The sequence below is a fragment of the Dermacentor andersoni genome, chromosome 9 (genome assembly GCF_023375885.2).
Source record: "Dermacentor andersoni chromosome 9, qqDerAnde1_hic_scaffold, whole genome shotgun sequence".
Classification (NCBI taxonomy): domain Eukaryota; kingdom Metazoa; phylum Arthropoda; class Arachnida; order Ixodida; family Ixodidae; genus Dermacentor; species Dermacentor andersoni.
The window spans coordinates 67,122,689-67,139,319 of record NC_092822.1 but is presented as its reverse complement, the minus strand read 5'-3'; the positions used below and the strand labels follow the sequence as shown (position 1 = coordinate 67,139,319).

The 16,631-nt window shown below is 46.8% G+C and overlaps 1 protein-coding gene across 8 annotated transcripts in view; it reads left to right on the top strand.

The window, feature by feature from the left end:
* Positions 1-16,631, top strand: part of axo (axotactin) — a 196,996-nt gene that overhangs the window by 150,963 nt on the left and 29,402 nt on the right. For 6 of the 8 annotated variants that reach the window (XM_072284212.1, XM_050176080.3, XM_050176087.3 and 3 more), the window contains 7 exons: positions 2,409-2,561; positions 5,546-5,731; positions 7,829-7,969; positions 11,237-11,390; positions 12,031-12,104; positions 12,167-12,264; positions 16,337-16,484. In XM_072284212.1, coding sequence (XP_072140313.1) covers positions 2,409-2,561; positions 5,546-5,731; positions 7,829-7,969; positions 11,237-11,390; positions 12,031-12,104; positions 12,167-12,264; positions 16,337-16,484 — 954 coding nt within the window. The remainder of the gene's footprint in view (positions 1-2,408; positions 2,562-5,545; positions 5,732-7,828; positions 7,970-11,236; positions 11,391-12,030; positions 12,105-12,166; positions 12,265-16,336; positions 16,485-16,631) is intronic. The other 2 variants (XM_050176084.3, XM_050176086.3) reach the window with 1 other exon arrangement.

Here is a 16,631-nt window from a genome sequence, read left to right as displayed (position 1 = left end):
GACGTGCTCGGTAAGGTGCGCTGCAGTGACCACAGGATGGTAAGAACTCGAATTAGCCTAGACCTGAGGAGGGAACGGAGGAAACTGGTACATAAGAAGCCGATCAATGAGTTAGCGCTAAGAGGGAAAATAGAGGAATTCCAGATCAAGCTACAGAACAGGTATTCGGCTTTAAGTCACGAAGAGGATCTTAGTGTTGAAGCAATGAACGACAATCTTGTGGGCATCATTAAGGAGTGTGCAATAGAAGTCGGTGGTAACTCCGTTAGACAGGATACCAGTAAGCTATCGCAGGAGACGAAAGATCTGATCAAGAAACGCCAATGTATGAAAGCCTCTAACCCTACAGCTAGAATAGAACTGGCAGAACTTTCGAAGTTAATCAACAAGCGTAAGACAGCTGACATAAGCAAGTATAACATGGATAGAATTGAACAAGCTCACAGGAACGGAGGAAGCCTAAAAGCAGTGAAGAAGAAACTAGGAATTGGCAAGAATCAGATGTATGCGCTAAGAGACAAAGCCGGCAATATCATTACTAATATGGATGAGATAGTTCAAGTGGCTGAGGAGTTCTATAGAGATTTATACAGTACGAGTGGCACCCACGATGATAATGGAAGAGAGAATAATCTAGAGGAATTCGATATCCCAGAAGTAACGCCGGAAGAAGTAAAGAAAGCCTTGGGAGCTATACAAAGGGGGAAGGCAGCTGGTGAGGATCAGGTAACAGCAGATTTGCTGAAGGATGGTGGGCAGATTGTTCTAGAAAAACTGGCCAGCCTCTATACGCAATGCCTCAAGACCTCGAGCGTACCGGAATCTTGGAAGAACGCTAACATAATCCTAATCCATAAGAAAGGCGACGCCAAAGACTTGAAAAATTATAGACCGATCAGCTTACTGTCCGTTGCCTACAAAGTATTTACCAAGGTAATTGCAAATAGAATCCGGAACACCTTAGACTTCCGTCAACCAGAGGACCAGGCAGGATTCCGTAAAGGCTACTCAACAATAGATCATATTCACACTATCAATCAGGTGATAGAGAAATGTGCGGAATATAACCAACCATTATATATAGCTTTCATTGATTACGAGAAAGCGTTTGATTCAGTCGAAACCTCAGCAGTCATGGAGGCATTGCGGAATCAGGGTGTAGACGAGCCGTATGTAAAAATACTGAAAGATATCTATAGCGGCTCCACAGCCACTGTACTCCTCCATAAAGAAAGCAACAAAATCCCAATAAAGAAAGGCGTCAGGCAGGGAGATACGATCTCTCCAATGCTATTCACAGCGTGTTTACAGGAGGTATTCAGAGACCTGGATTGGGAAGAATTGGGGATAAGAGTAAATGGAGAATACCTTAGTAACTTGCGCTTCGCTGATGATATTGCCTTGCTTAGTAACTCAGGGGACCAACTGCAATGCATGCTCACTGATCTGGAGAGGCAGAGCAGAAGGGTGGGACTAAAAATGAATCTGCAGAAAACTAAAGTAATGTTTAACAGTCTCGGAAGGGAACAGCAGTTTACGATAGGTAGCGAGGCACTGGAAGTGGTAAGAGAATACATCTACTTAGGACAGGTAGTGACTGCTGATCCAGATCATGAGAGTGAAATAATCAGAAGAATAAGAATGGGCTGGGGTGCGTTTGGCAGGCATTCGCAGATCATGAACAGCAGGTTGCCATTATCCCTCAAGAGAAAAGTGTATAACAGCTGTGTCTTACCAGTACTCACGTACGGGGCAGAAACCTGGAGGCTTACGAAAAGGGTTCTACTTAAATTGAGGACGACGCAACGAGCTATGGAAAGAAAAATGATAGGGGTAACGTTAAGGGATAAGAAAAGAGCAGATTGGGTGAGGGAACAAACGCGCGTTAATGACATCTTAGTTGAAATCAAGAAAAAGAAATGGGCATGGGCAGGACATGTAATGAGGAGGGAAGATAACCGATGGTCATTAAGGGTTACGGACTGGATTCCGAGGGAAGGGAAGCGTAGGAGGGGGCGACAGAAAGTTAGGTGGGCAGATGAGATTAGGAAGTTTGGAGGGTCAACATGGCCACGATTAGTACATGACCGGTGTAGTTGGAGAAGTATGGGAGAGGCCTTTGCCCTGCAGTGGGCGTAATCAGGCTGATGATGATGATGAACAGGCATTGGTCAATAAAAGGTGCAATAAATGCCCTTCTGATTGTTTGCACTACTGTGTTGTCGTTCCTTTGTCCCAAGAGCAAGAGTAAGAATCCCACAATGCTTACTCGAACGGATACCAGGCGAAACGGCGCAAGTCTTGCTGCGCGTAATATTGCTCTAGCTATTCCATCACTGCTTCACATTATGGACGCAACTGTAATAGCCCCCCCCCCCCCCCTCATTTATTTTTCAATTTGCTTTCAGATTTGGCGACGGGTCGCATCATACAGGTGTTTGTGGACAGGCATCCCGACCGCACTGTTCTGCAAGTGAACGGCAACAACGTCACCATACCCCACCCTATGGCTTTTCTCAGCAATTACTACAAGGATCCGTGGATTAAAGGAGAGGAGCTCGGTAAGTACAGCGCAAGCTCGGTCAGCAGAGCCCGGCATGTGACGTCACTGAAACGTGATTGGTGCAAGCTTGTTGTCCACGGTCAATGCGTTGATATTACATCACGTGATTTTTTTCTTCACAGGCATCATAGTTTAGGTGTCTTCCGAAAGAATAACTGCATATTGCAATAGTCTCGGAATTCGGAATGTATTTCAGCGTGTATTGGTGTACAGTAATGGTAATACGAAAAGGGGCGAGGGGGTTGCAACCTCTCCTCTTGCCCCTTCCTCTTACGTAAAAGACACTTTCTATAATGGAAGAGATCTCAGACTGTAATCTGCAATACGCAAAGGGTGACAGCAATATGCTTTTCAACTATTTGCGGCGCGCGCTTCTTTAAGCTTGGACAGTTCGCTTGAATTACATTGGTGTTTTGATTTTGTTTGTCCCTGTGCGTCCTTCACCTGTGCCTGATCGGATCGTTCACTTTTGCACAGACATACTCAGTTCCAGATGCTTTATTGTTCCGTACATATTCTTTGGGTGAGCATTGAACTAGAACAAATACAGAGACTGCGATATATTAAGCACATAGTTAACTGACTTCATTGTTTAAGGGTGTGCAGTAGGTGAAACTTCAAGCGTTTCATAAGGGAACCATTGTGTCATGCTTCAAAATTAGCCACTGAATATGCGGTATTAGCATATGAAATGTTTGACATATACATTGTATACGTGCATAAATAAGTGCAATATATTGTGAGAGTACACAAATCGCACAGTACGCTTGTACAAGATTGACTACCAGAATACACAAAAGGCAGGGAAAGTGCATGTGCCCTTTCTCCCTAGATTTATCCATAAGTAGGCCCTTGAGGATATCCTACGCTCCACTCCGAAAATGCGTTTCCTGTGTGTTCCCATGTGGTCAGTGTTGTGAACCTTTGATTTTAGAGCATTCATGTTGTAGCGAGAGCTACATTGGCCGTATTCTCGCCGTTTCGCTTTGGCCGGTGGCCACACCGCGAGTTGAGCCATTGCCTAGCAACCGCCGCAGCTGGCATCACCGCTCGCCGCGCTGTCTGGCATGACGTCAGAGGAGGAGCCGGTGAAACCACGTTGCAACAACTGAGGAGGAGCCAGCGTTGCATCGGATACATAGATGGGGCGGCTCGGTGGGATTCGGCGGCAGATATGGAAAGTGAGTCGGAGAGACTGAAAGGAAGCCAGGCTTCCTTTCAGTCTGGCTTCGTCGTCGGAACGAAACCAAAAGGAGGCCCTGTATCCTGTATCCCCAAGCGCGGAATTTCCGACGAGCTGTGTGCCGTGGCAGGAGACTTTAACCGGACCCCGGACTCGCTTAACGTTCCACTTAAAGATAAGTGCAACCTGTCTCTGGCCAGTGACCATAACACGCAGTCTGCACAATGGGGAACCACGATCGACCTGGTTTACCAGAGACAAACGTTGGCCTCAAAGTACTGTGTCGGAGCCATGGAGACGGCTGCTTGCTACTTCACCGACCATCGGGCCGTCGTGGTGGCAATTGAGAAAAAACAAGGTGAAGACTTTGAAAATGAGTGTGTTACACTTTAAAAATGTCTAGTTTTTAATGTAACCATAACTTAACGAGAGGTAACAACCAAACCTAAACACTCAAACGTACGAAGCTAAACGATGAAGATGTAACCGTAGGGAGAACCAAGCTAAACAATAAGATTAACCGTATCTCTCACTACGCACACCCAGGCATAACTGAGTTAAGCCACAGCCACGGAGTAAGACATATAGGAGGTGAAACTCCCGTCAGCGCGAGCGGGCGCGGGCGATCAGATAAAGTCACAATTATTGCATGCGCCGACGCTACCGTATACAGTGGCGGCACCATGCGGCGCGTCGTAGAAGCCGCAGCGGAAAAAAAAAAAAAGCAGCGCCCGGCAGGCGGCTCGACGGCTCCGGCAGCTCCGGCCACTCCGTGGTAGAAGTCAGGCGCGCGCGGCCGAACGGGAGCAACACGCTCAACCGGTTGCCCTGGCAACCGAAACGGCGGTAATTTCTTCCCATGCCGCCAGGTGCCGCCAGCATGAAAACATATCCGCGGGCTTGTGACCTTTACTGGTCGCCGCAAGCGGCGGAGTTTCCACTCCTACGCCACAGCCAATTTTTAAAGCGAATAGCTTCGTTTGAAACTTTCGGGTGTTTTCGTGGTAGGTCGTCGGTGCGAGCGTGGTTCGACTTGGGGGAGGGAAGGCGTAAAAACGCGCCGAGGCAACGTGCCCGTGCTCTCCAGCAACCGAGTTGCAAAAATGGGCGGGGGAGAAATGTGGAGGAGAGGGGGTCCCATCGTGCGTAAGCTCTCGCTTAACGGAGTGGCGGGGAAGGGCGGAAATGAGGATGGGGGGAGTGGGGGGGAGGGGGGGGGGGGGGCTCACTGTCGCCCGTAACTCGCGCGCTTGTTCGTCACGGGAAGGTAAGGGAAGAGTCTCGTACTCTTGGGTAAGTGAGCGGCAAGGAGAGGCTGTCGCTTGCGCACTCGCTCGCGCGTTCGTCGCACGTCTTGCTTCTCGCTCACGAAAAATACACTGCAGGCGCAACCGAGCGTTCTCTCGAACGCTGACAGCATTGACGCCGACAGACCGAGAGCAGTCGGATGCGTTCGCTTTCCACCGCTGCCACCAATGAACTTCGGGAAGGCGCCGAAATGTTTCGCATGATATGATACCACAGTGCGTGGGATCTTCACAATATTTTAAAAGTCAAGCTGTTCCTTGCGAATCTCGCCGGGTTTTCGGATCGTGGGTGCTGCGGCGTGGCTGTTCTAAAGCCGAATAAGCCAACCAATCACAGCGGAGGGCGCGCGCTGCTGCCTTCCTTGCACCAGCACCAGATGGCGCTCGCCTCCGCAGATCCGCGGCAGCGGTGACGGCGGCATTGCATTAGCTTCTCCACAATACCTGAATAAAACCTTCAGTGGCACTTATGTGTTTTTTTTTACGGCCCAGAGCTCGTAAAACCGGCAAGAGGAACGTTTGAGAGTGTTCCCAACAGCCAGATGTACTTGGGAGGCGTCGACTTTGTCGGAGCCACCACCAACCTGCCAGGTCTAGTTGGCTGTCTGCAGGGTCTACGCATCGGAACCACTCAAGTGGATCTTGTAAAGGACGTCGAGAACCAAAATGTTACCAAAGGTAAGTTACGCCTCGAACGGGGGGAGGGGAGGGGCAGAGTCGCTGTGAGTCAGACGCAAACGTGCTTTCAATTTTGCGGTGCGTCTTCAAGAGATTTGATGACGGTAGCATAAATTGCGAAGCAGCAATTCTAAAGATTTCTTACCGGCAAAGAGTCGACAAACAAGACCAAGTACTCCGATATCACATTTGTTTCAGAGCGAAGCTTTTTTTGCCTGCCTCTCCGCTATTCGGTGTGTCCTCTTCGGCTGCTTCTGGTTTTTGTGAAGCTTGCCCTGCGGCGCAGTTGTTTATTTAAATGAAAGCGTGGAGGCTTTTCTCACGCGCGAACTGCAGTAGTGGCTTAGTGAACTGTCTTCCTGATCTGTTTGTAGTTTGGCAGCTCTTAGCATCCTCTCTTGAGTAGCTCTCGTTCGCGGGCAGAGCAAGAAAAGGTAGTGAATGTCCGCTGATGAAGCACGGGGCAGAACACTGAAGACATTCAATGGTCGTTCGGCCGTTGGACCCCATGTACAAGTTATGGAAAGTTCAAAAGTTGCCCTAGCCTGTGTTCTCCGAAGAGTGATTTCCACTACTGTGGAGATATTACCTGGAAGAAAGCAGACACACGGAGCTATGAAGGTGCGTGTGTCCAAACGGACAGGTGATGTTTAGCCTAAAAGAATAGAGCGGGCTACTTAAGGTAAGGAGCCAGGTGGAACTTCTGCTGTGGAATTATTGCGCGCATTTCTGTTAGCTAGATCCTTGTACTGGTTCTGGCTATGGTCCCTGCGCACAGTGCACACAGGTGGTGAATGGAGACGTACCTGAGAGGTTTGTGCATGTTTTCGCGAATTCGTGACCTCTTGCAAACTTTCATGAGGTTCTGTACATCCATGAGAGAGTCGGTGTAGATGTCGTCAGCGAACTGGCGGCTTTGATTGCTCAGCGTACGGCCCGCATATCAAGTAGCGAGGCTGAGCTGATCGCTGTCATTGATCCTACAACGATAAACTCATCGGCTTGATATGGCAATGTCTCCTGCGAGTTGTTTAATAATTTGGGAGGAGACCTCATTGAAGCTATACGCCATGTCATAAACGCAGAATGGACTGAGTGAGTCCTTGCATCGGAATTAAAACACCCAGTTGCAGTACCAGTTCTGAAGGCAGGTAATAATGGCTAGCTTTCAGGTACTGCCCCGTTTCTTTGTCACCGAGAATTTGTAAACATTTTGAGCGAATGCTGGCCACCCGACTTTCATGGCAGCTCGAACATCAGAAGTGCCATCCAGCCAAAATCCGTTTCAGATCATATTTTGGTCCCTGCACACCCCCTGCACACCCCCTGCACTCCCCTCACAGCCACCTGGTACTGATGTCCACGGCCACGGATATAGCGAACGTCTATGACAATGTCGAGCACAAGAAAATACTTAAAAAAAATGGAGGATCTCGGACTACAAAGAAAAGCGTATTTTTGTTTGGTTCCACCCTTCTCAACACTAGATGCATCGTTATCATGATCGTCATCATCAGCCTAATTATGTCCACTGCAGGATGAAGGCCGCTCCCAGCGATATCGAGCCACCTTTTCTGGCAGCAGCTGACACCACCTTGTGCCTCCGATTCCATAACTTCATCACACCACTGAATTCTGTGCCGTCCTCGACTGCGCTTTCCATTTCTTGGCACCCAGTCTCTAACTGTAGTAGACAGCCGGCTTATCCGCCCTACCCATCACATGGCCAGTAGAACTCAATCTCTTACTTTTAATTTCCACTAAAGTATCGGATACTTCCTTCTGCTCTCTAATAGGCACCGCTCGCTGTCTTTTCTAGGCAAGGCCAGTTAATCACAGCTTACCAGGAATAGGAGAGGGAAGCTCATTTAAGCATATAAATGACTTGGAGCAAATGTGGCAGCCATTATCAAGACATGACTGGCAGCTTACACCTATATCCTTGAAAAGTCAACCATCACTGCATTCTACCGGTACTCACATACGAACACTAATTTCGAAATACATATGAAGGCAAACTTTCAGTATCACTCTACGGATTGAAAATTGACATGGAGCTATAAAAAAGATTCTCCTTTTATCCCCCCTTTTTTTAAGGACAAATACGTCCCGGCTGCAAGATGATGTGCGACTCTAAGCCCTGTCATCACAGCGGTCTCTGCATCGAAGACTGGAAGAACAACCTGACGAGCTGCGACTGCTCCATGACATCGTATCAAGGGGACATCTGCCAGACCGGTGAGTCATGGACCATCGTTACGCTCACGTATGACACAAATTGACGCAAGGTCAGCACAAACTGTGTTTTGCGGAATGACCAAGTGAATAAGCTGATGTTACTAAAACCTCCAGTCGACCTTTGATAGCACTTGGGTTTGTCGGTAGAGTTTAAGCAAAACGACACAGCGAAAATTTGGGCATGGCTATGTAATCTTTGAGACTGGAAGTGTTTTATATAAGGATGTGACTGGCATTTAACTGTGTACAAGTGTGGGAGGTGTTGTGCACTCCGAAGCCATAACTGGGCCATATTGTGGCTTTGGCACGTGAAACCCTGGAATACAATTAATTAATTCTTAAGCTTAACTGGTCGCTAAAAAGTGCCTACTGTATAACATATACGTCATCACAAATGCAGTATGCAAGGTACAGTCAATAATAGTGAGGCAGATTTATTTTATGCGAGAATGGTGCTTTTTCTTTACTTTTGGCACTGGTCTAACGACTGTAAAAGTAAAACAGTTTCGTTTATCAATCTTTGAGCATTTTTAAGCGCTTGCCAATAACAATACGAAACGATATCTCTCAGGACGTATATGAATGAACCAAGATGGCGCGCGTCTCTAAAGCCCAGACCACACGTACGCTTGCGGACACGCGCAAGTTCGCCTCTCCGCTCCTTGCGCCTGCCGCGCCTCGCGAGGAGTGGTGCTTTGCATCCACGAAGACGCGCGACAGCACGCCTTCACTGGGCTCACTCATAGACGCCTTGTAAGACGGCACTTCTTCCTTTGTTGAACTTGAAAAAAGGGGGTATCAGCGAAACACAAAGGACGCGCACACAAGGAAAAGGTGTTAGACACGGACAGACGCTGGACTTTCAACTGTACTTTATTGAAGTTTACATTGCCGAACATAATCTCCGACGCATGCGTATCTTCAGCTCCTCCCAAGACATGTGCTTAGATAACACCTCGAAGATACATTACCGCGTGAAAACAGCCGACGCATGCCCAACTTCTATTCCTTCCAAGACCTGTGCATGAATGTCAATTTTTTATTAATCATATTTTACCTACTCGATAGGTAAGCACGTTCCTTGTTTGTTAAACATAAAGCCGTATCACTGACACAAATTTCTTTCTCATTTCCAATGTGAAAAGCTTCTAAGATTTCGCGTTCGTATCTGGTCTTGCCCTTCCCTAAAATGGTCACACGACCGAACAATGGCGCAATATTTTTCCGCTTATTGTAGCCGCGGTAATGAACCGCCAAATTGCTTCCCTGGTTCCCGCCTAAGGATAGGTTATGTTCTTGTAAGCGCTTATTACCACAGCTACCTGTCTGGCCTATATAGACTTTACCACAAGCCAACGCACAGCGGTAAACAACACCAGTGTCGCACTTGATTAAGGGTGTCACGTGTTTAACTATACAGACCCCTCTCTTCGTCTCCTCGTTTCCAATTCTCCCGCACAAGCTAGCCAATTTGCAAGGTGCAGAAAACACAACGCTTACACCTTGCTTTCCCGCCACCTTCTGAATGCTGTGGGAAATTTTATGAATGTATGGTATTTCTTATAGTTGCTTTCTTCGCTCTGATGTCGGTGACTTCTGGCCTGCTATACCCTCTACTTTCCGCAAACCGGCTTCAGCAAGAGCCTTAATGAGCGAGAGAGGGAAACCTGCTGCTTCAGGCTATACGCCATGCGGTGGCAGCAGCTCTTCTGCACTGCGTCCAAAAGGCGTCCAATCGCTACACCCCTCTTGACCAGTTTAGACTGATTAGAATCATTTAGAATCATTAGTCCGGGGTGAAAACATCCAGCAGACATGGTCATTGCCATGAAAGGTTAGTTGCAAGTCGAGGAATCTAATTCCTTTGTCATCCGGCAGTTCGTAGGTGAAATTTAAACCGCGAGAACATTCCTTAAAACCAGATAAAATACCCTGTGCAATACTATCTAGTATGTCCCCTGGTAAAAGCCTTAAAAAGATCAAAAAATCGTCAACGTATCTAAACACACGGACCACATGATCGTTGTTCAAGGATGTGACAATGAGGTTGTCAACGTTTGCCAAGAAAATACTGCATAGCACTGGGGCAATGCTAGACCCAATACAAATCCATTTCTTTTGTAAAAATGCGCGACCCTTAAACTGGACCAGAGTGGATTCTAAATAACAGAACAGCAATTCAAGAAACGCTCCAATGCTCATGCCTACTAGGCTTTGAAAACTACTAGGCTTTGAAAACAAACCTCCCCACTCAGTTCAATCGCTTCACGTAGCGCCACAAACAATTCATCGTGGGCAATTGAGTAATGAAGATCCTCTAAGGAAAAGGCTGTGGTTGCTCCAGGTAGGCTTTCTTTTAACACTTCCGCCAAGTTCTGAGGGCGAACGGGTCCGCTGTTCAAATGACCCAGAAGGAAGCTGCTTATTGTTTTTTGCCATGCTCCACTTTCTGTCACAAGAGCTTTAAGCCTTTAAAAAAGTATTTGAAACACTTTAAGCCTGCTTCTACGAAACCTACCCAAACAAAGAAGAACGCCGTGAGATTGCTAGAGAAGTGCAACCAAGAAATGTTGGCTAAGGCAGTGGGCAAGTGTAGTAATGACCGGCTTGAAGCCTTCTTCACGGCGAAGACCCATAAGGTGGAATGTCCACTCAGAGCTATTGTGACAGAAAGTGGATCATGGCAAAAAACAATGAGCAGCTTCCTTCAGCGTTATTTGAACACCTTAAGGCCAGTGGGCCCGTTCGCCCTCCGAAGTTCAGCGAACATGGCGGAAGTGTTAAAGGACGGCCTTCCAGGAGCAACCACAGCCTTTTCCTTAGACATAGAGGATCTTTTATTACTGAATTGCCCACGATGAATTGTTTGGCGGTGCGTGAAGTGATTGAACTTAGTGGGGAGGTTTGTTTTCAAAACCTAGTAGGCATGAGCATTGGACCGTTTCTTGAATTGCTGTCCTGTTATTTAGAATCCACTCTGGTCGAGTTTAAGGGTCGCGTATTTTTACAAAAGAAATGGATTTGTATTGGGTCTAGCGTTGCCCAGTGCTATGCACTATTTTCTTGGCAAAGATTGACAACCTCATTGTCACATCCTTGAACAACGACATGGCAGACGTGCGCCTTCGCGGATTTCACAAATGGCTGCATAGTTTTATTACAACTTACCATAGCTTATAATATCAATAATGATAATAATATAAATGGTAGTGACGTAAAGCTCTCAAGTTGTGCTTAACCACTGGATTCATGCTACTTGCGGCGCAGATATCGGAGCCCAGTTTGACGGCAAGGCTTGGATCGAGTACATGTTCACGCCCGAGACGACAGGGCAAGACCGGATATCCATTGCGCTTGCGTTCTCTACGAAGGCGAAGGCAAGCGTACGCCAGGCGATCCTGCTTGTGCAGTACGCGCAGAGGTTAGCGAACTTCTCATTTCTTTGAAAGGTTTTCTACGGGCAGCGCACGATGTATCATTTCCGAACCACATTACTTGTTGCATTTGTCCGAGTTAATTGTCTCGTTGAAAGGCACAATGTTTAAAAAAAAATGAACGTAAGTAACGTAGCATGTAGCTTTTAATGCAACGAGGTCGTTCGAGTTGCATGCGTCGAGTGCGTACAACCACATTATGGAATTGCTTTTTAAGATAATTAACAGAAGATCTTACATGCCGTCGTGCAATGAAGGAAATGTATGCCAAACACTTCGAGGTTCCAGTGAAATATATCGGCTACTAATGCAAGAGTGAAATTTCAGTATTTGTGGAGAAGTATCTCCTTGTTTTGCATCTCTAACCGGAATTTTTGTATATAACCCACATGATTAAATCGAGAAGCGAATCAGAAAATCGTGCGCAAGCTTTCCCGTCTCAATACTCTCCTTATACCGTCAGCGTCACTATACCTGACAACCCGGAACGGCTGTCAGCGATACTTGAAGCGACGAACTTACCAAGGAGGGACTTCCCTGGTTCCAACGACTGTCCTTATACGCTGTCGCGTTCCTTTTTGGTGATTCGTGTGTATCGCTCGCCCTCTTTTTCTTCTTACACCGCAGCCAACACTACGTCCTCGTGGCTGTCACACCGGAAGGGGCGCTACAGATTCAGGAGAACCACGCGTCGGCGAAAGGTAGACCCCTTTTTTAATTACGCATGGCCCGCATTTCAGTCATTGACCGTGTTTTTCACAAGCCTTTCGTACAGTGTTCGGAAAGCAGATGGGCAACTTCGCGGACGGCTTCAGGCACTGGCTGCTCTACCGGCGCGTGGAGAACGACGCCCGAGTTGTGGTGAGTTCCTTTTACTTTTTCCTCTCTTGACAGAATCACTTTCGGAGCATCGCCTGCGACTTTAAATTAAATTGCGGCGTTTTACTTGCTGAAACCACGATCTCATTGTGAGGCACGCCGTAGGGGCGACTCCGGAATAATTTGGTCCACCTGGGTGGGGATCCTTTAGCGTGCAGCTAAATCTAAGTACACGCGTGTTCTCGCATTTCGCCCCCATCGAAATGCGGCCGCCGTGGCCGGGATTCGAACCCGCGAACTCGTGCTTGACAGCCCAGCACCATATAGCCACTATGGGCAACCACGGTGGGTCATCGTCTACGACTCTGCTTACGAACATGGGCGCCCTCATATCACTGGAAAGGCGAAAGCTAACGGTCGCTACTCAGTCTGTCAGTAAATGAAACCTTTAAACAAAGTATTGATATGGCCTTGTTGCTAACTCATCGGAACAGATTAACGGCACAAATAAAATACAGGGACAACGAAACCCACGGGACGAGCACCGACCTCCTGCTGCTGTACGTTTCTTTCTTTTTAAGGATGACAGTATATATAGCTGCAAAAGAAGCATGGAAAACCAAATACAAGAAACACTGGTAATCGTACAAGCAGAACAGACAAACAAGCAAACAAACAAAGAAACAAACAGACAGACAGACAGACAGACAGACAGACAGACAGACAGACAGACAGACAGACAGACAGACAGACAGACAGACAGACAGACAGACAGACAGACAAAATTATCTGTGCTACATGGCTTCCACAGGCGACGTGAAAAAAAACAAACTAAAGAAACGCCCCGCCCCTTCCTGCCCTCGCCCCAGAGCTCTCCGCGCGGAGGAAGACGGTGCGTCTCCTCCCCGTTTTTTCATGCTGGTTTTTCAGACTTATTTTATAACTTTATGTGCCGTCATCCTGAAGAAATGAAGAAATCGGAAGTCAGCGCCTGTCCTACCGCTGTGTTTGTCATTTAATTGCGTTGCTAATATGTTAACTATCAAATCTGTATTTCACTTTAGAAGTGTTTCTTTATCCACATTAATAATCTAATAACGTTTTCTTAACGTAATTTCCTGTCTTTTGGTTCGGAAGGGCAGCGTTTGGATACAGATACGGTTACATAATCTTCAACTGCAGTACCACACAACGCGGTGGCACAAGACAGCGTGTCGTGTTTGCCTCGTCTTCGTCTCTTGTCATTACCATCCTGTAACGCTGATAATGCATCATTTTCAAACAAGGACTACCAGATCAATATGCTTTCAATGAATGCGCTCGCTTCGAACGACAGAAAGCTGAGCCAGTTGGTAACGATTCATTATGCAAAAAGGTGAGGCGTGCAGACAGGACACAAGAGAAGAAAAGTGGATAACACGAACGCCGACTATCAATTGAAGGGAGCAATGAGGCGAAAAGAAGTAAGAAGACATAAAACTCATCTGCGCCAGCTCTGGAATGGTATCATCACATGTCATTCGGGTACATGGGCCAGTCTACGTGAGAGATAGCTCTTAAGGCACTTAATCTCTTCCTTATGTAAAATAATCGAAGGCTGACTCACGCACGCACTTCCACCATTATTGATATACCATTCGTCTACCATAAGACGCGTATCTTCATTCTTGTGCCTGTACAATATCGCACATTCATCTAACTCTGGCATGCAGTTACATTCTCGGCTATGTAGGGAAAGATTAGATGGCGGTCCACAGTTTAGCGACCTTTTATGTTCCATTAGTCTCTGATTGATACTCCGCCCCGTTTGTCCTACGTAGAACTGGCCACAGCTAAAGAGAACATTATAGACCACACCCATACGACTGTCAGTAAAACTGTTGTTCTTATTGTGCTTCACATGACAAATATCTGTTCGTGCTTTTTCCTTTTACCTGCTCCTTTTTGCTCTGCACAGCAGCGCATATCTTACCTAGCTTGTTATTGGGAGCAGTGAAAGCAACATTAACATCATATGTGCTTGCAACTTTTTAAAGCCTGTGCGATACTGAATTAATGTACGGAATAGCCACTACTCTTTTTTTGCTATTACTGCTCTCTGTAATCATGTCCGTCGTCCTCGAAATCGACTTCTTTAGCCGTTCAGCCACAGTGACCACTGCTACGCTATGATAACCTGCTTCTAATAGGCGCCGGTCCTGTGAATTAAAGCTGGCGCTCATTTTGTGCATGCAGGATCTGGTGAGAGAAGACTTAAGGCACGACATGGCAATTCTGTTTTTTACTACTTTGGAATACTTGGATTGAAAATTTAGCAACGCCTTCGAAGATCTTGGGGAATACTGAGTGATTGTACAGCTTTTAGTATGGATATAGAAGACCTGTATTACTCCTTGCCGCATGACGAGTTGCTAAATTCCGTAAATGAGGGCATTAGAAACAAGCGCAAAAGTCGGCTTTTATTGACAGATGCGGTGTTTCCACAGGAGCTTTTTTAGAAATTCTTTCAATGTACTTAAAGTCGACACTGATTGGGGGGAGAGATGGCATGTTTCTGCAGAAATCAGGCATTTGTATTGGCTCAAAAGTTGCCCCTATTCTTAGCGATATTTTCCTGAGTAAGGTTGACAGCTGCTTAGAGAAAGCCTTAGGTGATTGCGTTATCGAGAGATTTTGTTACGTTGACGATTACCTGATTTTATGCAATAGGGAAGAATTAGATTCTGCTGCTACCTCAGTAAGTAGGCAATTTCAACTTTATGGAGGAGGATTAAAGTTTACCAAGGAATTTCCTCAGCGATGCGTAATTCAGTTTCTAGGCATTTTCTTGGTCTTCGAACAAAATCACGTTTGTTGGCTGTACTCCCCAAGATCTTCGAAGGCGTTGTTAAATTTTCAATCCAAGCATTTCAAAGTAGTAAAAAACGGGATTTCCATGTCGTGCCTTAAGTCTTCTCTCACCAGATCCTGCATGCACAAAATGAGCGCCAGTTTTAATTCACAGATCCGGCGCCTATTAGAAGCAGGCTATCCCAGCGTAGCAGTGGCTACCGTGGCTGAACGCCTAAAGAAGTCGATTTCGAGGGCGACGGACGTGATTACAGAAAGCAGTAATAGCAAAAAAAGAGTAGTGACTATTCCGTACATTCATTCTGTATCGCACAGGCTTTAAAAAGTTGCAAGTAGATATGATGTTAATGTTGCTTTCACTGCTCCCAATAAGCTAGGTAAGATATGCGCTGCCGTGCAGAGGAAAAAGAAGCAGGTAAAATGCAAAAAAGAACAGATATTTGTCCTGTGAAGCACAATAAGAACAACAGTTTTACTGACTGTCGTATTGGTGTGGTTTATAAAGTTCCCTTTAGCTGTGGCCAGTTCCACGTAGGAAAAACGGGGCGGTGTATCAATCAGAGGCTAATGGAACATAAAAGGTCGTTAACCGGTGGATCGCCTTCTAATATTCCCCTACATAGCCAAGATTGTAACTGCACGCCAGAGTTAGATGAATGCGCGATATTGTACAGGCAAAAGAATGAAGGTACGCGTCTTATGGTAGAGGCATGGCACATCTATTATCGTGGAAGCGCGTGCGTGAGTATGCCTTTGATTACTTTACATAAGGAAGAGATTACGTGCCTTAACAGCTATCTCTCTCGTAGACCGGCACATGTACCCGACTGACACGTGGGGATACCATTACAGAGCTTGCGCAGATGGGTTTTGTGTCTTTCTTCTTTTCGCCTCAGTGCTCCCTTCAGTTGACAGTCGGCGTTCGGGTTGTTCACGTCTCTTCTCGTGTCCTGTCTGCACGCCTCACCTTTTTGCGTTCACTTCAAATAATGAATTGAATTATGGGGTTTTACGTGCCAAAACCACTTTATGATTATGAGGCACGCCGTAGTGGAGAACTCCAGAAATTTCGACTACCTGGGGTTCCTTAACGTGCACGTAAATGTAAGTACACGGGTGTTTTCGCATTTCGCCCCCATTGAAATGCGCTTCAAATAAAGCAAAAAATTTTGCCATGCAAACGTTCAAACCGTGCTATACAGAACACAAGTGCGGCGCGTCTTACGACGCCTTTGTCGGTGAGACACTGCCGTTTTCTTTTCAGGTCGACGGCAAGGAGTACGTCCTGACCAGCACTACCCCAGACACTTCGGGACCCACGGTGGATATCAGCTCCAGCCTCGTCATCGTAGGTGGAACGAAGCGCGACCCGAGATTCGGCGACTACGGTGACTTCCAAGGATGCGTCTCTAGTAAGTGATTGTCGGTGTTGCCGATCGTTCGTCGTTATCTCCGCTGGTGTGGTGCTCCGCTGCTGACCGCAAATGGTCGCGCGTACGATTCCTTGCTGTGGCGTCCACGTACCGTTAGAGGTGCCTTTGTGATCGGGAATGGAAACC